The 18,013-nt window shown below is 36.7% G+C and overlaps 1 protein-coding gene across 1 annotated transcript in view; it reads left to right on the top strand.

The window, feature by feature from the left end:
- LOC104402012 (proprotein convertase subtilisin/kexin type 5-like) overlaps positions 1-18,013 on the top strand; it is a gene marked incomplete at its 3' end in the record, with an annotated part of 31,019 nt that overhangs the window by 10,355 nt on the left and 2,651 nt on the right. Inside the window, exon 3 of the mRNA XM_010009773.1 lies at positions 10,498-10,710. Coding sequence (XP_010008075.1) covers positions 10,498-10,710 — 213 coding nt within the window. The remainder of the gene's footprint in view (positions 1-10,497; positions 10,711-18,013) is intronic.

The following is an 18,013-nucleotide window of genomic DNA, read 5'->3' as shown; positions in this document are numbered from 1 at the left end:
ATGATCAGATGCTATGTGGCTGAACCTCTTGTGAGAACTCAGCTCCTCCCATCATCACTACCTGTTCTCTTTTCCCTCGCTGCACGAGCTGCAGATTTCATGTTCAAAGTGTTTCTGGGAGCAGAAGACACTTACAGTCACTAAACAAACCTCCTACCCACATACGAGAGAGAGAAAGGCAAGGGAAGAAAAGGGAAGGGAAGAAAAAGGAAGGGAAGAAATAGGAAGAAAACAAAAGGGAAAGGATAAAAGAAAGAAAAGTATTTCACATTATCATCATCATCATTATTATCATTATCATTATTATCATTACTACTGCTGTATGCTTCTACTTCAAAAGTAAAAGAGATTGTTCATAATTTGCAAGTGTCCAGGCAAAGCTTTGCTGTTTGTGGTGTACCAAAGATGTTTCTATGAAATTTACTTTTCCTGTCATCACTTCTTTGCCTCATTCTGTGTAGGATGTGTTGCCTACACAAAGAGGAGTTAGTCTACAAAAATCAAAGGCAGAAGTTACCACAAGAAGACTTGCAGTCACATATCAAAATAACTTCCAGTATGGCTGTCATTTATACAGATCATATGTAGATACTTCTGTCATGCACAAGACCTCCTGCACATTTATAATTAGTTGGCCAAAAACTATTTGTTGAAGATCAATGTGTTTGGGGAAGGTCTCTGAAGATGTTACTTTCAGTATGCTGATGTAACCTAATGTTAGGTCCTGAAATTTATATGTTACATGATTCGCATATCTAGTGTGTATCCCTATTGCATCTATGATGTAATATCTGAACATGTGATTTTATAGATACTTCAGCATAATGAGTTAAACTTTGGTGGCTCTCTGCTAGAGGTGGGTGCTAACTATGTGCCAGAAGTGGAAATGTTATATGGCATTTTAACATTGTAATTCTAATTCTGACATCATAAGACATAGCACCATTTGCTTTAAATAGTATTCATAGTTTTAACACCAGAAAAGGCAATTACCATCGAGTCGTGGCCTTCATCATAAGCTAGGTCAGTAAAATTTCATCCAGTTTTCATGGCTTCGATATCCCTGTTTTCTTGATCCATCTATTATTTTCTGGTTTTTTCACATCTTGTAGGAAGAGCCAGTCTTGACTGAAACCTGTTACATCAATGCCTGTGCAGGTCACTAACCTTCACTAGTAAAAACACATAGCTTGTTACTCAACTAAATTTCCAAGTTTCCTTTTCATTGTAAAATGCCTGTTCTGCTATACTTACGGTGCATCTTACAGTGTTAGAAATCTCCACATGTAAGTAATTACAGATTCTGGCCAAGTGATCTCTGGGATAAATTAAATTGGAACATAGGGACATAAGACAGGAAATGACCATGTAGGTCATCCAGTACAGTTCTCTACTATCACAGTCATCATGTCCTATTAATACATTTAGCGATTTCTATTCTAGAATGAATTAGAAAACTTTTCCCCTCTATTTCTTTTGGGATGCTGTTTCACAGCTGTCACTAATCTGTTGTTAGAAACTAAGTTACAGCCAGGTTTACTCTTGCACTTTTTCTGACCATTTGCTCCTGGGTCACAATTGTGCTTCAGCTTAAATTTTCTCCTTCCATTTTTGTTTCTGACATTTACAGAACACAGTCCCCTCTCAGATTTCATTTTGATAAGATAAACAAGCCACACTCATTAGTTGCTCAAAAACTAGGCTGTCGATCTCCTTGCTCATCAGTGGTGCTTCTTCACATCCTCCAGCCTGAATTCTGTTCTTGAATGCAGGTGATCATAATTACTAGATTCACTACCAAGTTTTTTCTTTTTATGTCAAAATCTCTTAATAACTTTGTTTCCCTGGCTCATCCTTAAAACACTTGTAACTTCCTTAACCTGCCATGTTTCTTCATCACAGTCCATATCATCTCTGGTGCAACCATTTCCACAGGCAACCTACTGTTACATTAACCTTTGGGGGTTTTTTCTTTCATTACTGATTTCTTGGAGGGTTCAGCATGTGTTTTGCAGGAACCAGACAGATGGTTTCTACTACATTTCTGTGCATAAAGTAAGTTATGAGGGAAAAACTTAACAGATTTACGTAGAATTCTAAAGTGTGTGTTGCATTTTAACTTGTTTCTATTAATGCTGGTGCTTCTTACTCTGTCCTTCAAAATCTGTTCTACAGACTTAACACTAATGTTTTGTATATTCAGTTTCCTTCTGTTAGTCAGAATTTCCAAACCACAGTTCATTCATGTAGTTCTTTCTGAAACATTTCGTGTTTCCTGGCATCATTTTTTCAAGTCTTGATACCAGAATTGGGCATGGAAGTTGTAGCCTTCTCTGTGCATGCATAGTACTGTTTCCGTATTCCCTGCACATGCAAATATTCATCCTTCTTAGTAATCCAATCAGCTGCATTTCTAGGCCTTATTACCTTGCATTTGGCTGATATTCATATCTCAGGATGCCTTAATGGCTTTGCAGATGTGGTTTATACTTCATACAATTTAGTCTTCTCCAGGCTGAGATTGCCCAGTAAAAATCAGGTTACGTGACAACCTTGACACATCATTAAGCTAATAATAATTCTTTGCCCTGCTATTCGCACATAGTTAGCAACTTTCAGTATTCAAAGTAGAATTAGGGATCTTGTCTTCCAGTAAATGAGAGTTTAGGCTCAGTGATTCCTGGATGAACTTTAATACAATGCCCTTTATTTTCTTTCAGAAATATAGATACAAAGCTAATGTTAAAATTTCTCTTCTCTGCTTTCTGTGCAAACTGAGCTTTTTCACAGACAGTCAATGTGTAGTACAAAGGAAAAAAAAAAAGGGCAGAAAAAGAAATAATATACCAGAAACGTTCTTACATTACATGCGATGGAATATACAAATCCTAAAAGGCAGGAAAATTTGGAATGACAGTTACAGGAAAATATCCCTCAGAATGTCCATTTTCCTTACAATGTCACAAAGTGTACTGGAAACCAAAACTGTTTAGTTACCTCATCCCATCTCACACATATATGGAAACTGTTGTAACAAGCCAGAATAGCATTACTGCTTTTGGACTTGTCAAAAGTGGCCTCTGGTTTTGGGTGCCCAGCCTGAAACAGGTGATATATTTGAAGATAAAAAAAACATACCATTCTTGTTGTGGGGTGAATCTTAATTTAGAAAGCCAATACTGAAAAGCAGCTTTGGCACATGGGCCTCTTTCCATACACAACTTTTCAGAGAGTGCATTTTTGAGAGATGAAGCTGGTTACTTTGGGTAAATCACGTATCCATTTTACTCATGTACTTGAACAACAGCAGAATGTATGTATTTCTGTATGTCACATGGGAAAAAATAGATTTCTGAAAATCAGATTGCTGGAAGTTTGATGGTTTTTGTGCATAGAATTTAACATAAATTTAAGGCACAAAACATTGAGGGCAGTGATTTTACACACACTTAATGCGTTGTTTCAATTTCACCTATCGTTAACTAAAGGCCCTTTGTGCAACAGGAATTTCGAAAAACCCTGCTCTTTTTTTGTCACAGGTGTTTATAATACACAGCTTGGTTTATCCCACTTACAATATCATAAACAGCAACAATAGTAATGATAAAATGGTGAGATAGCCTGAACCAGAACTGTAATTCATACTAGCCCTGTAGCTGGCTCTATTTTGTTTAGGAAAAAAGAGAAATTAATTCCAGTAGTCCATACGTTCAGATTTCAGGTTTCAACCAACACTTCTTTTGGTTGCACTTTAAGCAGCAATTATATCTCTGCGGGGAATATCTTGGAGCTGTTTAAGCTGTTCTAGTGAAGAGTCAAATAAAAAATACACCACATAAAAGGATTTGTGTTGAATTGTTCCACTGATATAAGCCGATAATTATTGAGTTAATGCATGGGTGCTTGTGATTATTCAAAAAGCTATTTTTTTATGCACACATTAAAATGTTTTCATGCTTTGACAGTTTAAAGGTATCATATCCTCTGAGCTGGGAGAATACATTTTCTTTCTTTCTGTCATCATTAATTAGTTTGTCTTTCTTATTAAGAAGATGGTTCAGAAGTAGCCAAAGAACTTAACTTTATTAGTAACAACTTGCCTTTTCAACAATATAATTATTGCTTTTCTAAGTAGTGACAGATTTCTGTGTTGACTATGTATTGTGTGTATGCCTGTTCCAGCACTAGGAAGTAATTTCTTGACTTAGTAGTTTTCCTGAGAGTAAAAACATGACTACTAACATAAACACACAAGATGCAATTTTTAGACTTTCCCTCAAACATGCATCTTCAGTTATGTACACCTGTTAGCTTTATTACTACCTCAGTAGAATTAATGGCCTCAGAAATTTCTCCATTTGTTCATTAATTTTTGGTTTTAATACCCAAGGAGGCTGTTTTAGTAAAAAATAGTATGTTTGGCTATCTTCTGATAGCACTTCAGAAATGCTGGGTTGGACTCTTAAGTTTAATGGTATCTGTTTTGGAGATGCCTACTTTCAAGTGTGAGAGTGTTGTGCAGTCTACAGAAGAGTCTTTTAAGGGTTGTGTGCCTGACTATTTTACATTCCCAGATTAGAGGTTAAGCAGACTGGTGAAACTCAGCAGGAGCTGGGAGATGCTCCTTCTCAAAAGCAGAATGCTGCCAGTCAGCAGATTGGCAGCACTGCAACTCGGTGCAGGGCAGTGGCGTCCAGCTCCCAGGGAGCACAGAGATCAGTGAAGCTGGAAGCAAGAGGATGTTGCCTCTCACATGTGCATCTCTTAGGGTGCAGTGATCCTTGGTGCCTGGCCCTACAGTGGTTGTGCAGTGCTACACACTCAAAATCATGCCTTCATAGTAGGGTTTTTTTAGGTCTCCAGAGTACTGATCTCTGTTCCACACATTCGGTTATTTCCTCTTTAGAAATTAGCTTTCAAGGTCTTTCTTCAGCTTCCACATCAGGATCAGTTTCACTTCCTGACAGTATTTTTCGTTCTTGGAAGCATGAAGGAATTTTAGTACAGTATAGGGGAGAATAGATGAAATTAAATGCTTAGGTTCTAGGTGTGGATAGAGTATCTCTCCTCTCTCCATTTTATATTTTCGTTGTTTTCTGCTCATGGGTGTGTGATTTCCAGTATATTGGTGGCAAATTAGTTCTCCCTGACTGCAACCCCTGTAACTCTAATTACTTCAGGTCAGTGTTTCTGCCTTTCCTGCTCCTTTACACTTTTTTCCCTTTCCCTTCGTAAATTTGATCACTTCTGTAGAGACAACGACTTGACCCATAGGCAGGGAGGGTTAGGGGGGCACTTGATTCCTGGGCATGAAATCATCAGGATTCACAGGCTGAATTAAGGCAGCTTGACTTGTAAACAATGAATGAAAGTCTAGACTTCGTAAAATAGCGTGAATAAATCTTGCTCCGCTGGATTAAACTGCAACTCATAGATGGAAACTGTTTTTATTAGATGGAAGTGTGCTGGAAGCAACTTGAAAGTATGTGGAGCTGCTGGTTGTCCTTAGATGAATGCGTGAAGACCTCTACCTTATAATGGTTCCTGCATGTACTCTAAAGCATTCATTCATAAAGTTGTGGTTTATATGTATACACATACATATACACAAGTGCACGCACTTAGAGCAGGGGATGTTCTTTTAATAGTGTTAGGAAATTCTGCAGATGTCATTATGAACATGTTCATACTGGCTCTGGTTCTTGGCAGACTAACTGCCAAGACTTCCGTGCTTTCAAACTGGAAAAAAAAATAGGAGCTTTCATATCACTTGCCCTACTTGCAGCTTGCTGACCAAGGAAAAGGAGGCAGTAGCAAAAAATAAGTGGGAATGCCCTCACATTCTTGTGCTGTGCTTTTACAGGTGCAGTTTCTGCCTTGGGGCCTTTTTGTCAACGATCTGAGACCATTTCATTCAAGGTCAGCTGTCTGTTGAGCACGCTGGCTTTGACCAGAAAATGTGCTAGGAAATTGGACTGTGACTAGGTCAATAGCAAGTCTTAGCCGTTAGTGAAAGAGTTTCTCTTTTCCATAATGGAACACTTGATTATTTTTGCAATTGATTTGTGCAATTTAAGAAATAAACAAAACAAAAGGAGAACATTTCATAATGGTCTCAAATGTGCACTGACAAGCACAAGTGCAGTTACAGACACCTTGCAGAGTTTGTAAGAGGGAGTCCATGGCTATCATTGCAAATGGAAAATCAGAAACAGCACTGTACCTAGACGGAGAGGTAATGCATTTTTAACATCATGAGACAAGCACTGGACGTACTTTGTGGCACACCATTCCACCCTGGTCTATAGCCTCTGCTATAGTTCACTAACTCTTTTAAATTTTGCTCTAGTTGTACCCATATGTTTTGTAAAGGTACTTTTGCTTCCGATTAATAAACGACACATGGCTTCTTTGACAGCTCAAGGATTGACTTTTCATCTTGACACCCTTGGGCATCTGGCAGATGACAGGTGATAGATTTAGGCAAACAGTAAAAGCTACGGAGTGGCTTGCATGTGTGTTTATCTTAACTTTGTAACACAGTCCAAATGTTATTTAATCATATGTATTCAAAGGAGACCAATTGGGCATGGCATTCACATACAGTAGGACAGCTGATGCTATTGCTCTAATTACTTGTTTGGTATAGTTACTTGCAAGTTTATAATTTCCGGAGCATGACTGGGTCTATTGAAATAAAACAGGGTGTTTGGAACCAGGGAGAAGGTGGAAACCAAATGGTAGTTTAACAATAGGCAGTAAATGTAAGCCAGAACTTACTTACTTGACACATTATTTTACTCAGGTTGAAATTAGTTTGGAGGTTTGCTTATTCTATTTATTTTTTTAAGACTGCCATTTGCTTTGCCAAAAAGCTTCTAGGAACAAGATCTTTAGCATGTTTCTGGACTGAAGGTAATGCAGTTGTTTTCTGTGAAACGCGGAGTTGTTAAATGTGCGGTGTTGCAGTGTGTTAGAGGAATGGGAATTCTTTCTTTGTATATTAGAAAATACTTCTTTCCATTAGTCAGTACACTTGGGACTTATATTTTTATTGCAATAACAGAGATGTTGATACTTCACATATTTTCAAGAGAAATTAGTTTTGAAGAAATATTTGTTATTGTTTACAAAAAACAGCATGAAAGGGTATAGTTGGGTGCAAACAGCTGTTATTTTTAAAGCCCTGTCATTATTATTAAAATCTAAATTGGTGTTTATTATTTTTAAATACCGCATTGCAGAATTTGTAACATGCATTGTCATGTTTTCGTCAGGACTACATTTTGTGTCTGAAAATGGATTCACATATCTGTGTCTGCAGCTCATTTTTCATTGTTAGTACAGCAGCATAAGTATGCATCTAAAGAAATACAGACACAGTCTATGTGCAGAGAAGCTAATAATTCAAGGGTTACTCCTGCAAAATTTACACAAACTACAATCCTACTCTGCTGTGAAGAGGTTTTCATTGCATGGGTGGGACAAACAATATTCTACTGCTGTGTGCAGGCAAACCCAGCTGATGGTGACAGCAGAAAACTGACAGATGGACTGTTATTGATGGGATATTTTCCTGTATGCATATGGTTTTGAGAATTTTTTTTTCCAAAACTGTTTTTTTAAAAAGTGAAAGATGGGCTTTTAGATAAAATATTGGTAGTTGGATTCCATTTTCCTCCTCCTTGGGTCTGTGGTTTGATTACTCAAATTCTCCTTTCTTCTCTCATGGTTGTATTGGTAAGTTACTCCAAATTTCCCATAGGGTATCGAATTGGACAAATGTAGTTATATAATGCGCTTTCGAGAAACGCCTGTGAAGAATTAAAATGTAAAATTCTCCATATAGCAGATACTTGTGAAAATTCATCAAAAAGAGGTTTCAGTGGAATATTTTGACATGTTCTGGAGGTTGAAGTGTGTATGATACACTTTTTTCTGTGTATTCTGCCTGCCTTAGTACGTATTAACATTTTTGGGGTTATCTGTGTATGTGTAGGAGAGAGAAGCTGTTTTTTAAAGACAGTATAGGACAGACAGGAATCTGTACATGACTGAAACAGATGTCAGAATTGACAAACAAGCCAAAACTGACCATTGAGGAGACAGACACTGAAAGCAAATAATAAAATACTGCTGGGAAGCGTGATCTAACTGCAAGAGATAACAGGATGAAGCCAAACCAAAACCAGTAAAAGTCAAACAGGAGCACATCAGAAAGTAGTGAATCGTCATATCTTTAGCATGATCCTCTATCCTATTCCCCACAACATACAGAGGGTTCTAATTTCTGTCTCACTTACCTGCTGGGATAATAAATCAGTGAATATGCACGAAATAATCTTTCCATTTACCCTTCCTTTAATCTGTCTCATTGGATGTTTTCAGAATGGTGGGTAAGAAGTAAAGTTATACAAAGGGACATGACTGGATCATAAAATGAAAGAAAATTGGTTCATAGACCAGTTCCAGCTCCATGAAATTGCAAAACACATCCCACTGGGTTTGGGAAGCTCTGAATCAGACCCTGCTGTCTGAGAAAAGCAGGCAGAACAAGAACCCCAAACCGAAAGGGGGGTTTGATTTGGTGAGAGTTCATAAAGTGGGGAAGGGGACTTGTAATACTTCATAAAAGTTGTCTTTAAAACAACAAGAAATGTTACTATTTTGCGTCTTTTTGTTAGAGTAGTAGCTAAGATCAACTAAAGGAAGTAAAAGAAGTTGAAATATTTATACTTGCTGGCTGGGCAGACTGATTTTCTCTGGAAAATGTGGATATCATAATACATCTAACTTGGCACCCTGGGATTTTTTTTTCTCTGCTTGAAATGTTTCTTTAATGAAAAGTTGCATTTTGGAGACATAACCTTATATAAACACTACCCAAGAGAATTTGATATTTAACTTACTATGCTGGAGAGAAGAGTCTCTCCAGGTAGTATACTTTTATTAAGCTCACAAAATGAAATTCATCAATGTTTGAAAACTCAAGTCTGGATGGTGAACTGTGAGGGTTTTTTTTGTCTTATGTTGGTGCATGTTCAGTTATGCTCAGCACAAAAAGCCCTAGTGAAACCCCTCTAAGCATGTGGATTAAATGAATCTCTGAATTGCTAATTGTTTTAAGTTGACCTGGTAGATGTCCAACAGCTGTCTTCATGTTTTTTGTGGTACACAGTTGCAGTCTGTTTAGAAAAAAAAATAACACACAAACTCTTCCAATGGCCAGGCAATTAATTCATGCACAGAAAGTCGTGTATTATGTATTATAATATTAATTTATCATACATACATGATAAGTTGCAAGCAAATGAGGTATGAATAAGACTGTTAGCATAATTCTGACTGAGAGGGATGTCCCATGCTTTGAGATAATGTCATGTCAGTGACACAATTTAATTTAATCTGAGGTAAATTTAGTCCTTTGGTGAACCTTTTTATCTGAACAGTGCTTCCTGTAATGTGCTTCCAGATAGAGAGTGCTGCTAATTAATGCAGATCATAAAGTTGCATGAATCTGAATTTCATTCACTGGCATGGCATATGTAAATATAAATAAAGAAAAGTCCAATTACCCATATGTCAGTAACTTTTAATTCAGTATATCAGTAATTCAGTAATATCAGTAACACAGGTAACTGATCAGTTTTCCTATCAATGCCTATTTCAAAGTACTAGAACCACCAAAAATGTTTCAATTTGTTTGGACACTGTATAACTTTGGCATATTAAGAAAAGGTCAAGGTGAGATTACCTATTTTAAGTCCTCATTTGAAATTATGAATATGCCAAAGTAACTTCCCCAGCTAGTCATATGTTTAAAATATCATGTTGAGCTAATGCTTTAGTGCTTCATTGGAATAGATTTGTAAGAATCTATTATTTTTGTCCATTTTTGTTTATATATTGTGTTGTGCATATAGCATTCATTATGGACTAGATGGCTTGGACTAGATGATTTGGGTCCCCTTCCACCTCACCTATTCTCTGATTCTGTGATTTGCAGTGTCTGTGAAACAATTACGTGCTGGTTCACAGTGTATAATGTTACCCAAACCATACCTGGTGCCACCAGGCAACCCAAGCAGAAACAGCTGAGAGCACCTTAATAAACGAAAGGCATAATGCATTACAAAGGGATTTAGTTTCAAGTATGATATTTCTTTTCCTTTTCCAAACCAGTGTGATATTTTAATGCTTCTGAGTCTTCAACATCTCTTTCTTGGTATGGCTGGATAGCATAGATGCAGAGCAACAGACACTGTTTTAAAGCTGTTTCTAAAGCTGTGTTCATACCACTCATTTTCTGAATTTTTCTGATGTCTGAGTCTGAACTCTTCTAAATCCTGTTTTCATTTCAGATTCTTTGTAGTGAGCTAGTTTCTTTATTGTCTTTCTCTCATCAGATGTCTTTTTTTGGGAAAAGACCTGTTTGTTAAGCAGATGAAGGGGAACAGAAGAATTATTAATCAAATCTTTTGTGCTGTTTCCACACAGGGACGAAGAGGCTTAGGTTCAGTCTTTGTTTGGGCATCTGGAAATGGTGGAAGAAGTCGAGACCACTGCTCCTGTGATGGCTACACAAATAGCATCTATACGATCTCCATAAGCAGCACAGCTGAAAGTGGGAAAAAGCCATGGTATCTGGAAGAATGTGCATCCACACTAGCTACAACATACAGCAGTGGAGAATCCTACGACAGGAAAATAGTATGGTTTTTTGGTTTGTTTTTTGGGTGTTTTGTGTTTTTTTTGTTTGTTTGTTTGTTTTTTAATTTATATGGGTTTGTGTTGGCGAAGAGAGACAAAGAGAACTCACACTAATTAGTGAATTGCTTTAGGAAAAGATTGTATGTGGGCAAGTTCATTAAGCCCCAGTGTGTTACTCAGTTGGGGTGACCATACTGTTCTTTGAAACCAGCATGGGTACCTCTGCATGTTGCATCTTAATGCACTGCAGGTACACCAAATTCGTAGAAAGTTTTTTCACTCATCTCATTGCTGCCAGTTCTAAGTGAAGCCTTCAAAGATCCTATTGCCACTGCCATTGAAACAGATTTCTTTCATTACAGATACCTTGTAGCCCATCAAGTAGGCCTGAGAATGTAGCCTCATCTTGGTTTTAATCCATTTATCACTAGTTTTAATATTTTACACACATGATATTATCAGTTTTCTTATGTACCTCTATATCTTTTCAGATTTATTTTGATCCAGCATCATTCCTCTCTTACATTCGGTGATGGTCCGCTATTACTCAGATTGCTGCCTGTTCTGGCTTGCTGATATATTGTAACCAAGATTGAGCTCAGAACTTACCTTTCCTGTATTATTCCTTACCTCATTCCAGCATCCATTTTCCATTATCTTCTCATCTCTGCTGGAAGCCAACAAATTGTTACAATTCTGTTTGGTAATCTGTTGGTACCATTAGTATTTGTTTGCTGTATCTGCTTTTTCAAAATAAGTGAATTCAATATACTTTCCAATATTCAGTATTACTGCTTTTAACCTTTTGAACCCTCTTACTAGGATTAATCAGGTTTGCTAATATTGTCCTCTTCCCTGCTTATTTATTCTAGTGTATAACTTACAGGTCTTATGTTCTTCCTGATTAGAAAATTTAGGTTTTGGTGGGTTTTTTTCCCCAGATGTTTCTGTAAGCACACATCTAACATCACTTTCTTTCTGGTCCTTAGCAGATACCTCTCTTGGCATCAGTGAGGAGTTAAAAGTTCTGCAGCTATGTTTTTTTAATACTGTCTGCCTTGTTCTCAGGATTCTGGGATGCTGGCCATCCCTTCTTGGGTTCTTACCTATTTTCAGATGATCTAAGTTTTGTTTTAAACTTGTTCTGAGGTGCTTCTTCGTTCCAGTAATTTTTCTGTTCTTAACTTGCTTCTCTCCACTGAAACCTTATCTCTCTTCCTGGCATGTTTCTTGTTCTCCCTGATAAATAATAATAAAGAAAATAAATTAATGTCTCCTAGCAGTCTTCACTTCTGTGATTAAATCCCCACTACTGTCCTTTAAAAGACTTCTGCTAACTTCATGTTTAAGTGAGGCTAATACATTATAAGGTGAGGAAACGTGATTGTGGTTCCCAAGCCTGACCTCTTGCTTTGCCAAGTCTGTGGGCCTCCCTGAGTCCTTCAAATCCAGCAGTTGCTGTCAACTCGACAATAATTTTCATAAATACAATCAATCTTTCTTAGAAAGTTTCCAGTGACAGAAAATCCATTTAAATTTAGGGCAAGTGATTTTAATTACCCATTGCCATTAAAAAACTTCCAGTGCTTCTCTAGCTTCAATTTCTAGGCATTTGGTTGTGTCACAGATTTTATTACTAGTATGAAAAGCACTCTAGTTGTCTAATGTCTTTCACTCTAGCCATGAAGCCTGAACAGTTAATCCGTTTTGATAGATGAAGGTAAGCTTCTTCTATCATTCTGTGAATTGCATGTTTTCTTCCATTTTATGAGCTTGGAGTATGCAAACTGCATACATTGTGTAGTAGCAGCGTCAGTGCCAAATGCACAAGAAAATGTGTATCATTCAGTGCCAACTCAGTTACCCCTTTTTTATACATTAAGCCTGACTGAGACTTGTTAGCTTCACAGCCACGTAATGTGTTCATCGTTGTGTGATGCCCAGCCCACTTTCAGAGCTGCTGCTTCTCTATTTCAGAATTGGTGGCCGAGGGCAGATATGAAGATAGTTATGGTCTCTTTATTGAATTATTTACCACTGGCTATACTGGTTTAGTACTCAATCCAGACCAGCCCTCATCATCATTTCTTCTTACTCCAGAGTTTCTCTAAGTGCAACGTTCAAGGTTCCACTGTTTTCTTCCGGGTCTTTGATAAAAGCATTAAGTCATACTAAGGCCAAGAACTAAATTGTATAAGGCCTGATTAGAGGCTTATTTTTCATATGTGCTATAAGCATATATATAATTTCTCTGCTTCTAAGCATGTGTCTGATTTCTTATATATGCTTAGCTTTTGAGACCTCCTAATTACCCTATTTTAAATCTTTGTATTATGTGTCATGTAAATTTTTAATCTTTTGAATAATTTTAATTTTTTTAATGTTCAGTATCACATTATATGTCTTGTAGAATCCTGTTTATACTAGTTTCAACCAAAGTGGTGGCCAGAAAAAAAAATTTGCAGCACTTTGGCAAGCTCTCTTTTCCAGCAGCTTATATTATCCACCATTAAATATAATAGTAGTTAATTAATGTATTTATAATTAGTTTAAACCCTGTATCAGTTCTTTTACACTAGATAAAAGCTTGGCAAATAGATGAAATTATTAGGACAATGCTGTTTACCCTTTCAAAATATTGACACTGTGTGGGTTTTCTTTTTGTCTTCTGGAACCTCTCCAATGTTCAAAGACTAGCTAAAATCAACAGTACAGTCTAACATGTTCCCTTTCCAGCTCTTTGGTGCTTCCAAACTTTCTGATTTAAACTTGCTATTTAAAATAGCTATAAATAGCAACATGATTTATCATCTTTCTGTGCTCTGATTTTTTTTTTCCAAAAAGGAACATTGAGTGAAATAACCATTTACTGTACACTACTATTGACTATTCTATTATTTCTGGACAACTAAAACAATATTGCTTTGGGATTCTTTTGCTTCTGATACACTTCAAAATAAAACATCCTTATACTTTATTCTGTTCTGGTACGCTTCACTATTTCACCTTTTTCCTTCCTTACTACCTCTGTGCACCTTTGACCTTCTAATTTCTATTCCTTGCTATCCACTTTGTCTTGTCTTCACACTTATTTATTTATTTATTTATTGCTTCTCACACCTGTCAATACTTTTTTTGTTGACCAGCATATCCTTGCTTATTTTTTTAAAAATCTATTAAAATATCTGTATGTTTCTCAGTCTTTATTTGTAGTTTTCTACTTAGCTGGTTTAACCTTTGTGCATCCCTCTGTTTTTTTAATAGCTGTAGTTACTTTATGATTGTCTTCCATTCTTTTCACTTAACATGGACATTCTGCTTTTATGGAATTACTGTTTCAATATATATAGGTATTTGTGTAGGTATTCCTATACTACAGCATTGCGGATTCTCATATGCTACTGGAGTTTGTTCTGAGTTACATGACAAAAAGTAAGAATGAGTTTATTTGATTTCAGCTGCTTATTTCTTACATGTCACTCCTTTATGACTTACACTAGCATCAAAACCATGTGAAGGTGATCTCACCTTTATTGTTAAAGACTTTCTTATGAAACGTTTTTTTGGTTTACTGAAGTATTGTACCTATCACTTCCAGAAACTCTAATACTAAGAGGTTTTGACTTCATTGTAAGATTTTTGAAAGGTATACTTTAAAAAGGAGAGATTAATTATTATGTATAGAATAAACATATGTTATCCCATCATTAGGGAAATAACAGAGCTCTTACATAAACATTATTGAAAAAAACTTAAAATACGCCTCTTTAAAAGCATCCTTAATGTGGACTCTCCATTGGAGATCTCACATGGGCTACCAGAGATAAGTAAAAATAAATTTTAATTGAAATCCATCAATTCCGTAAGCACTGATTGATTTTGCTAATCAGATCCTATATTCTTCTGGGAGCAATCCAGTAGCATGTGCCAATTTTAGATTATTCCTCCACAGTGCATCTTTTTGCACAGCAAATGGTAAGAACATAAGTGTACTGAGGAGCCATAAGAAGTAACCCAAGTCTGCTGATCCTTTGTTTACCAGAATTTAATTTACTCTTAACTACTTCTGTGCACAACTTTGATGTTGTCTGTGCGATAAGATGCACTGATCTCAAATGCTTGAATATCAGACCATAAATATTCTCTCCAAGACTATTTTTGCTGCACTTCATTATCAGTTGACTTCTGAAACACATACCCTACCTGAGGGTGTTTTACTATTTGGTCTTTAAAGCGAGGCAGGCATGTTCCCCCTCCAGACACCTTCAGTGACAAAGCAGAACACTGCAGTAGATGCAGTCAGTAGCTTTCTGTTTGTGTTGTGTTTAAACCAGCTACTCCCATAATGGATACAACTACATGCTTCTGTTATGTTGCAGCCCAGTGGGAAATTACATGAAATTGTGAGGTCAGTTCAAACTGAGTATTAAGCAGTCCTTTCAATACACACACATATGGAAGCAGGGACATTGCTGTCACCATTGTGACTGTCTTGCTTATAGCCTGATTTTGAAAGCAATAATGATAGTATTGCTATTCTCTTCTCTAACTTGTCTACTAAAATCCAGTCCTCCTAAAGACCTATCGAACCTCATTTAGCTTTGAAAGAAGTCTTGTTTGAACCAAGAAATGAACTAAAGACAACTGAAAATTTGGAGGACAAAGTTTTTCAACTGCTATAAAATGCTACAACAGTCTAGAATAAAGATGTATATTATTTTCATCATTATACCACACATCCTTTTCACTGCATCATTTCTCAGATTTTTGTTCAGCCTGCTACTTCTTTTGAGTCAGATTTTCTTCATCTCTTTTCACAAAAAGCTTAGAGCTTGCAGTAAGTTTAAAGAGAAAAACAGTAATAGAAGAAAAATAGAAAGGTTATTATTAAAAGTAAGTTCTCCAAATTCTATTATGCGTATATATATATATATGCAATATACACAGTAGCTATGAAGAGCTCAACTTCGTGCTGTAACATGAGAAGAGTAACAATGTTTGATGAAGGCATATGGTGATTTGGTTTGTTGGAGTGAGACTCCTATATTCAGATGAGGAAGCAAAAATGCTGCTGCAGTAAATCAGGAAGATGTGACCTGGTGTGGGATTTACAATCAAAATCAAATGAACTCATTCTTGCTTTTTGTCATGTACTTCTAAAAGGTTTTCTAGTCTGGAGGGTTTTTTCAGTCTTGTACAATGATAGCATAAGAACATAATTTCATCTACACAACTCTGTTTTCCATATTGAGCTTTTATTTACTGACTTTGAACTAAACTAAATGGAAGCAAATTCTGGCTTGAAATAACTTGAGCTAACAGTTACAGTTAAACACACAATGATCATCTTGCATGAGTTCCTTCTTGCTCAGGGAAGGTATTTCAAGTGTGCTTGACTTCATGCTTTACCAAATCTTACTGTAGTAGTGTTAGCACAGTATCGGTAACAATTTCCAGCCTTTTGGATGTATTGACATGCCCAGAGTGTACAGACTGCATTTCACAGATACATCTAGGTGTATGCCTTTTACATAGACTCTTGGAGAAAAGAGCTAGGTTTACTTTTAGGTGCTTCTAAGAGCAGCTGCAGAGTGCCAGCGTAGGTGTAGGTGTAGAAACTCACGCTCTGGGACAAAGGCAAATAATAGGTAAAGACCATGAAAATACACTTTATAGAGGTTATCTCTCAGAACACAGTGAGTGCAGAAGTACTGGCTAATAATACACAGTTGTCAAGGTATTTTTTTGTATTATTCTGTTCTCTGCTATTTTGAATACTGTAGGACAATGCTGGAAGACAGCTTCCCCAAATACAGACCATGCAGCTAGGATAGTTTAAGCACAACCTAATATAGTTATCTATATGGGCCTTTCATTTGTCAAACATGTTGCACAAATGCATCACATTTCCTTTTAATTCCTTTTTCAAATTATTTCTTAAAGCACTAAGGAATCTACATATGAAAGTCCTTCACAGATATAATTTATGAACCTATTACATGACTTACCATCTGAAAATAACCTCTCTACTTAATGTTCCACCTGTTTCTTTGTTTTCTAAAAAATGCAAATTCATCTGCTGAGTTCGTTCTCTTCTGAGATACATTTTCTGCCTTGCCAACTAGGTTCTGCTCTAAGCAGAACCTAAAACAAAATCAAAAGAAACCCAGCATCTCCTACCAGTTCTTAAAACACAAACAAAAAACCTGCTGTTGTTCAGAAACTTTCAGGGTATCAAGATACACACAACCTGGCACCTTCAAATTTGAGTAGATACAGATACACAGAGGATATGAGAAAGAACAGTAGATTTTTATTAAACCCATGTCCCTTGTAGGGACACAGTTTCATAGAAATCAACATATCTTGAAGAACTGTAGCAGAAGTTAAATAATGGTTCAGTAAGTTCAGAGAGCTCATGTAACAGAATATGAAATAGCAAGAAATGCAGAGCCTTCAGAAGGAACAGTGAGTGCTAAGGGAAATCTCTTTTTTACCTTAGCCATTAACCTCCCAATCAGTGACACTATGGAAAGATCGGTTATGCAAGCTTAATAATGACTGTACAGAAATGACATCTCCTTAATTTTTCAGAGCAAGTTACTTCTATGAAACTATCAGAATGTTTCTAGATTTTTTTTCTTTCATAAATGCATGGATTTTCTGAAACCTGTTGGACTTCTGCATATAGCAGGTATTACAGTGCATTGTGGTGCTTCATTTCATTTTTCTATGCTTTTCATCAAGGCGTCTGTCCCAGGGTGCTAATTTCATGTTGGTTAAACTAGGCCAGTACCAGAAACATTGTCATTGTCTTCAGTCAAATCTAGTTGATTCATAAGATTTAGAAGTGAATGTAATTCATCTCCCTAGAAATATTGGATGGACTTCTGTTGGGCAGTCTGATTAGCATTTTCATAGCTCAGCAGTTGTTACAAAGGTATTTGAAGCGTACAAATGTGTTGTACTAAACAAAAGATGCAAAGATTTCTGCTTCTCCCCACCTTATTAATCAGAATGACAGCTAATATACTCTAATGAGAGCTTCATAGTGCTGTCAAATACCACATCCTTTTATTGTAATTAATGATGTTGCCCTCATGTGGTACAGGAGTTTGGGGCACCATTTTTCTTCTTTAAGCTTGCTCGCCTGGTGGTGCCCTTTTTTTCCTTAGAGTGGATGCAGCTTTTCTCACAGTGAATCCGTAGGGCTGAAAAAATGCCTGAGATCTTGGAGGTAACATACACTTAAACGTCTCAGCCTCTGTCAGTAACTTGGCTTTGAAATAGCTCAGATGGGATT

The sequence above is a fragment of the Nestor notabilis genome, unplaced genomic scaffold (assembly GCF_000696875.1).
Source record: "Nestor notabilis isolate BGI_N333 unplaced genomic scaffold, ASM69687v1 scaffold3672, whole genome shotgun sequence".
In the NCBI taxonomy this organism is placed as follows: domain Eukaryota; kingdom Metazoa; phylum Chordata; class Aves; order Psittaciformes; family Psittacidae; genus Nestor; species Nestor notabilis.
Note: the sequence above shows the minus strand (reverse complement) of the source record. Positions and strands in the feature narration are given on the sequence as shown.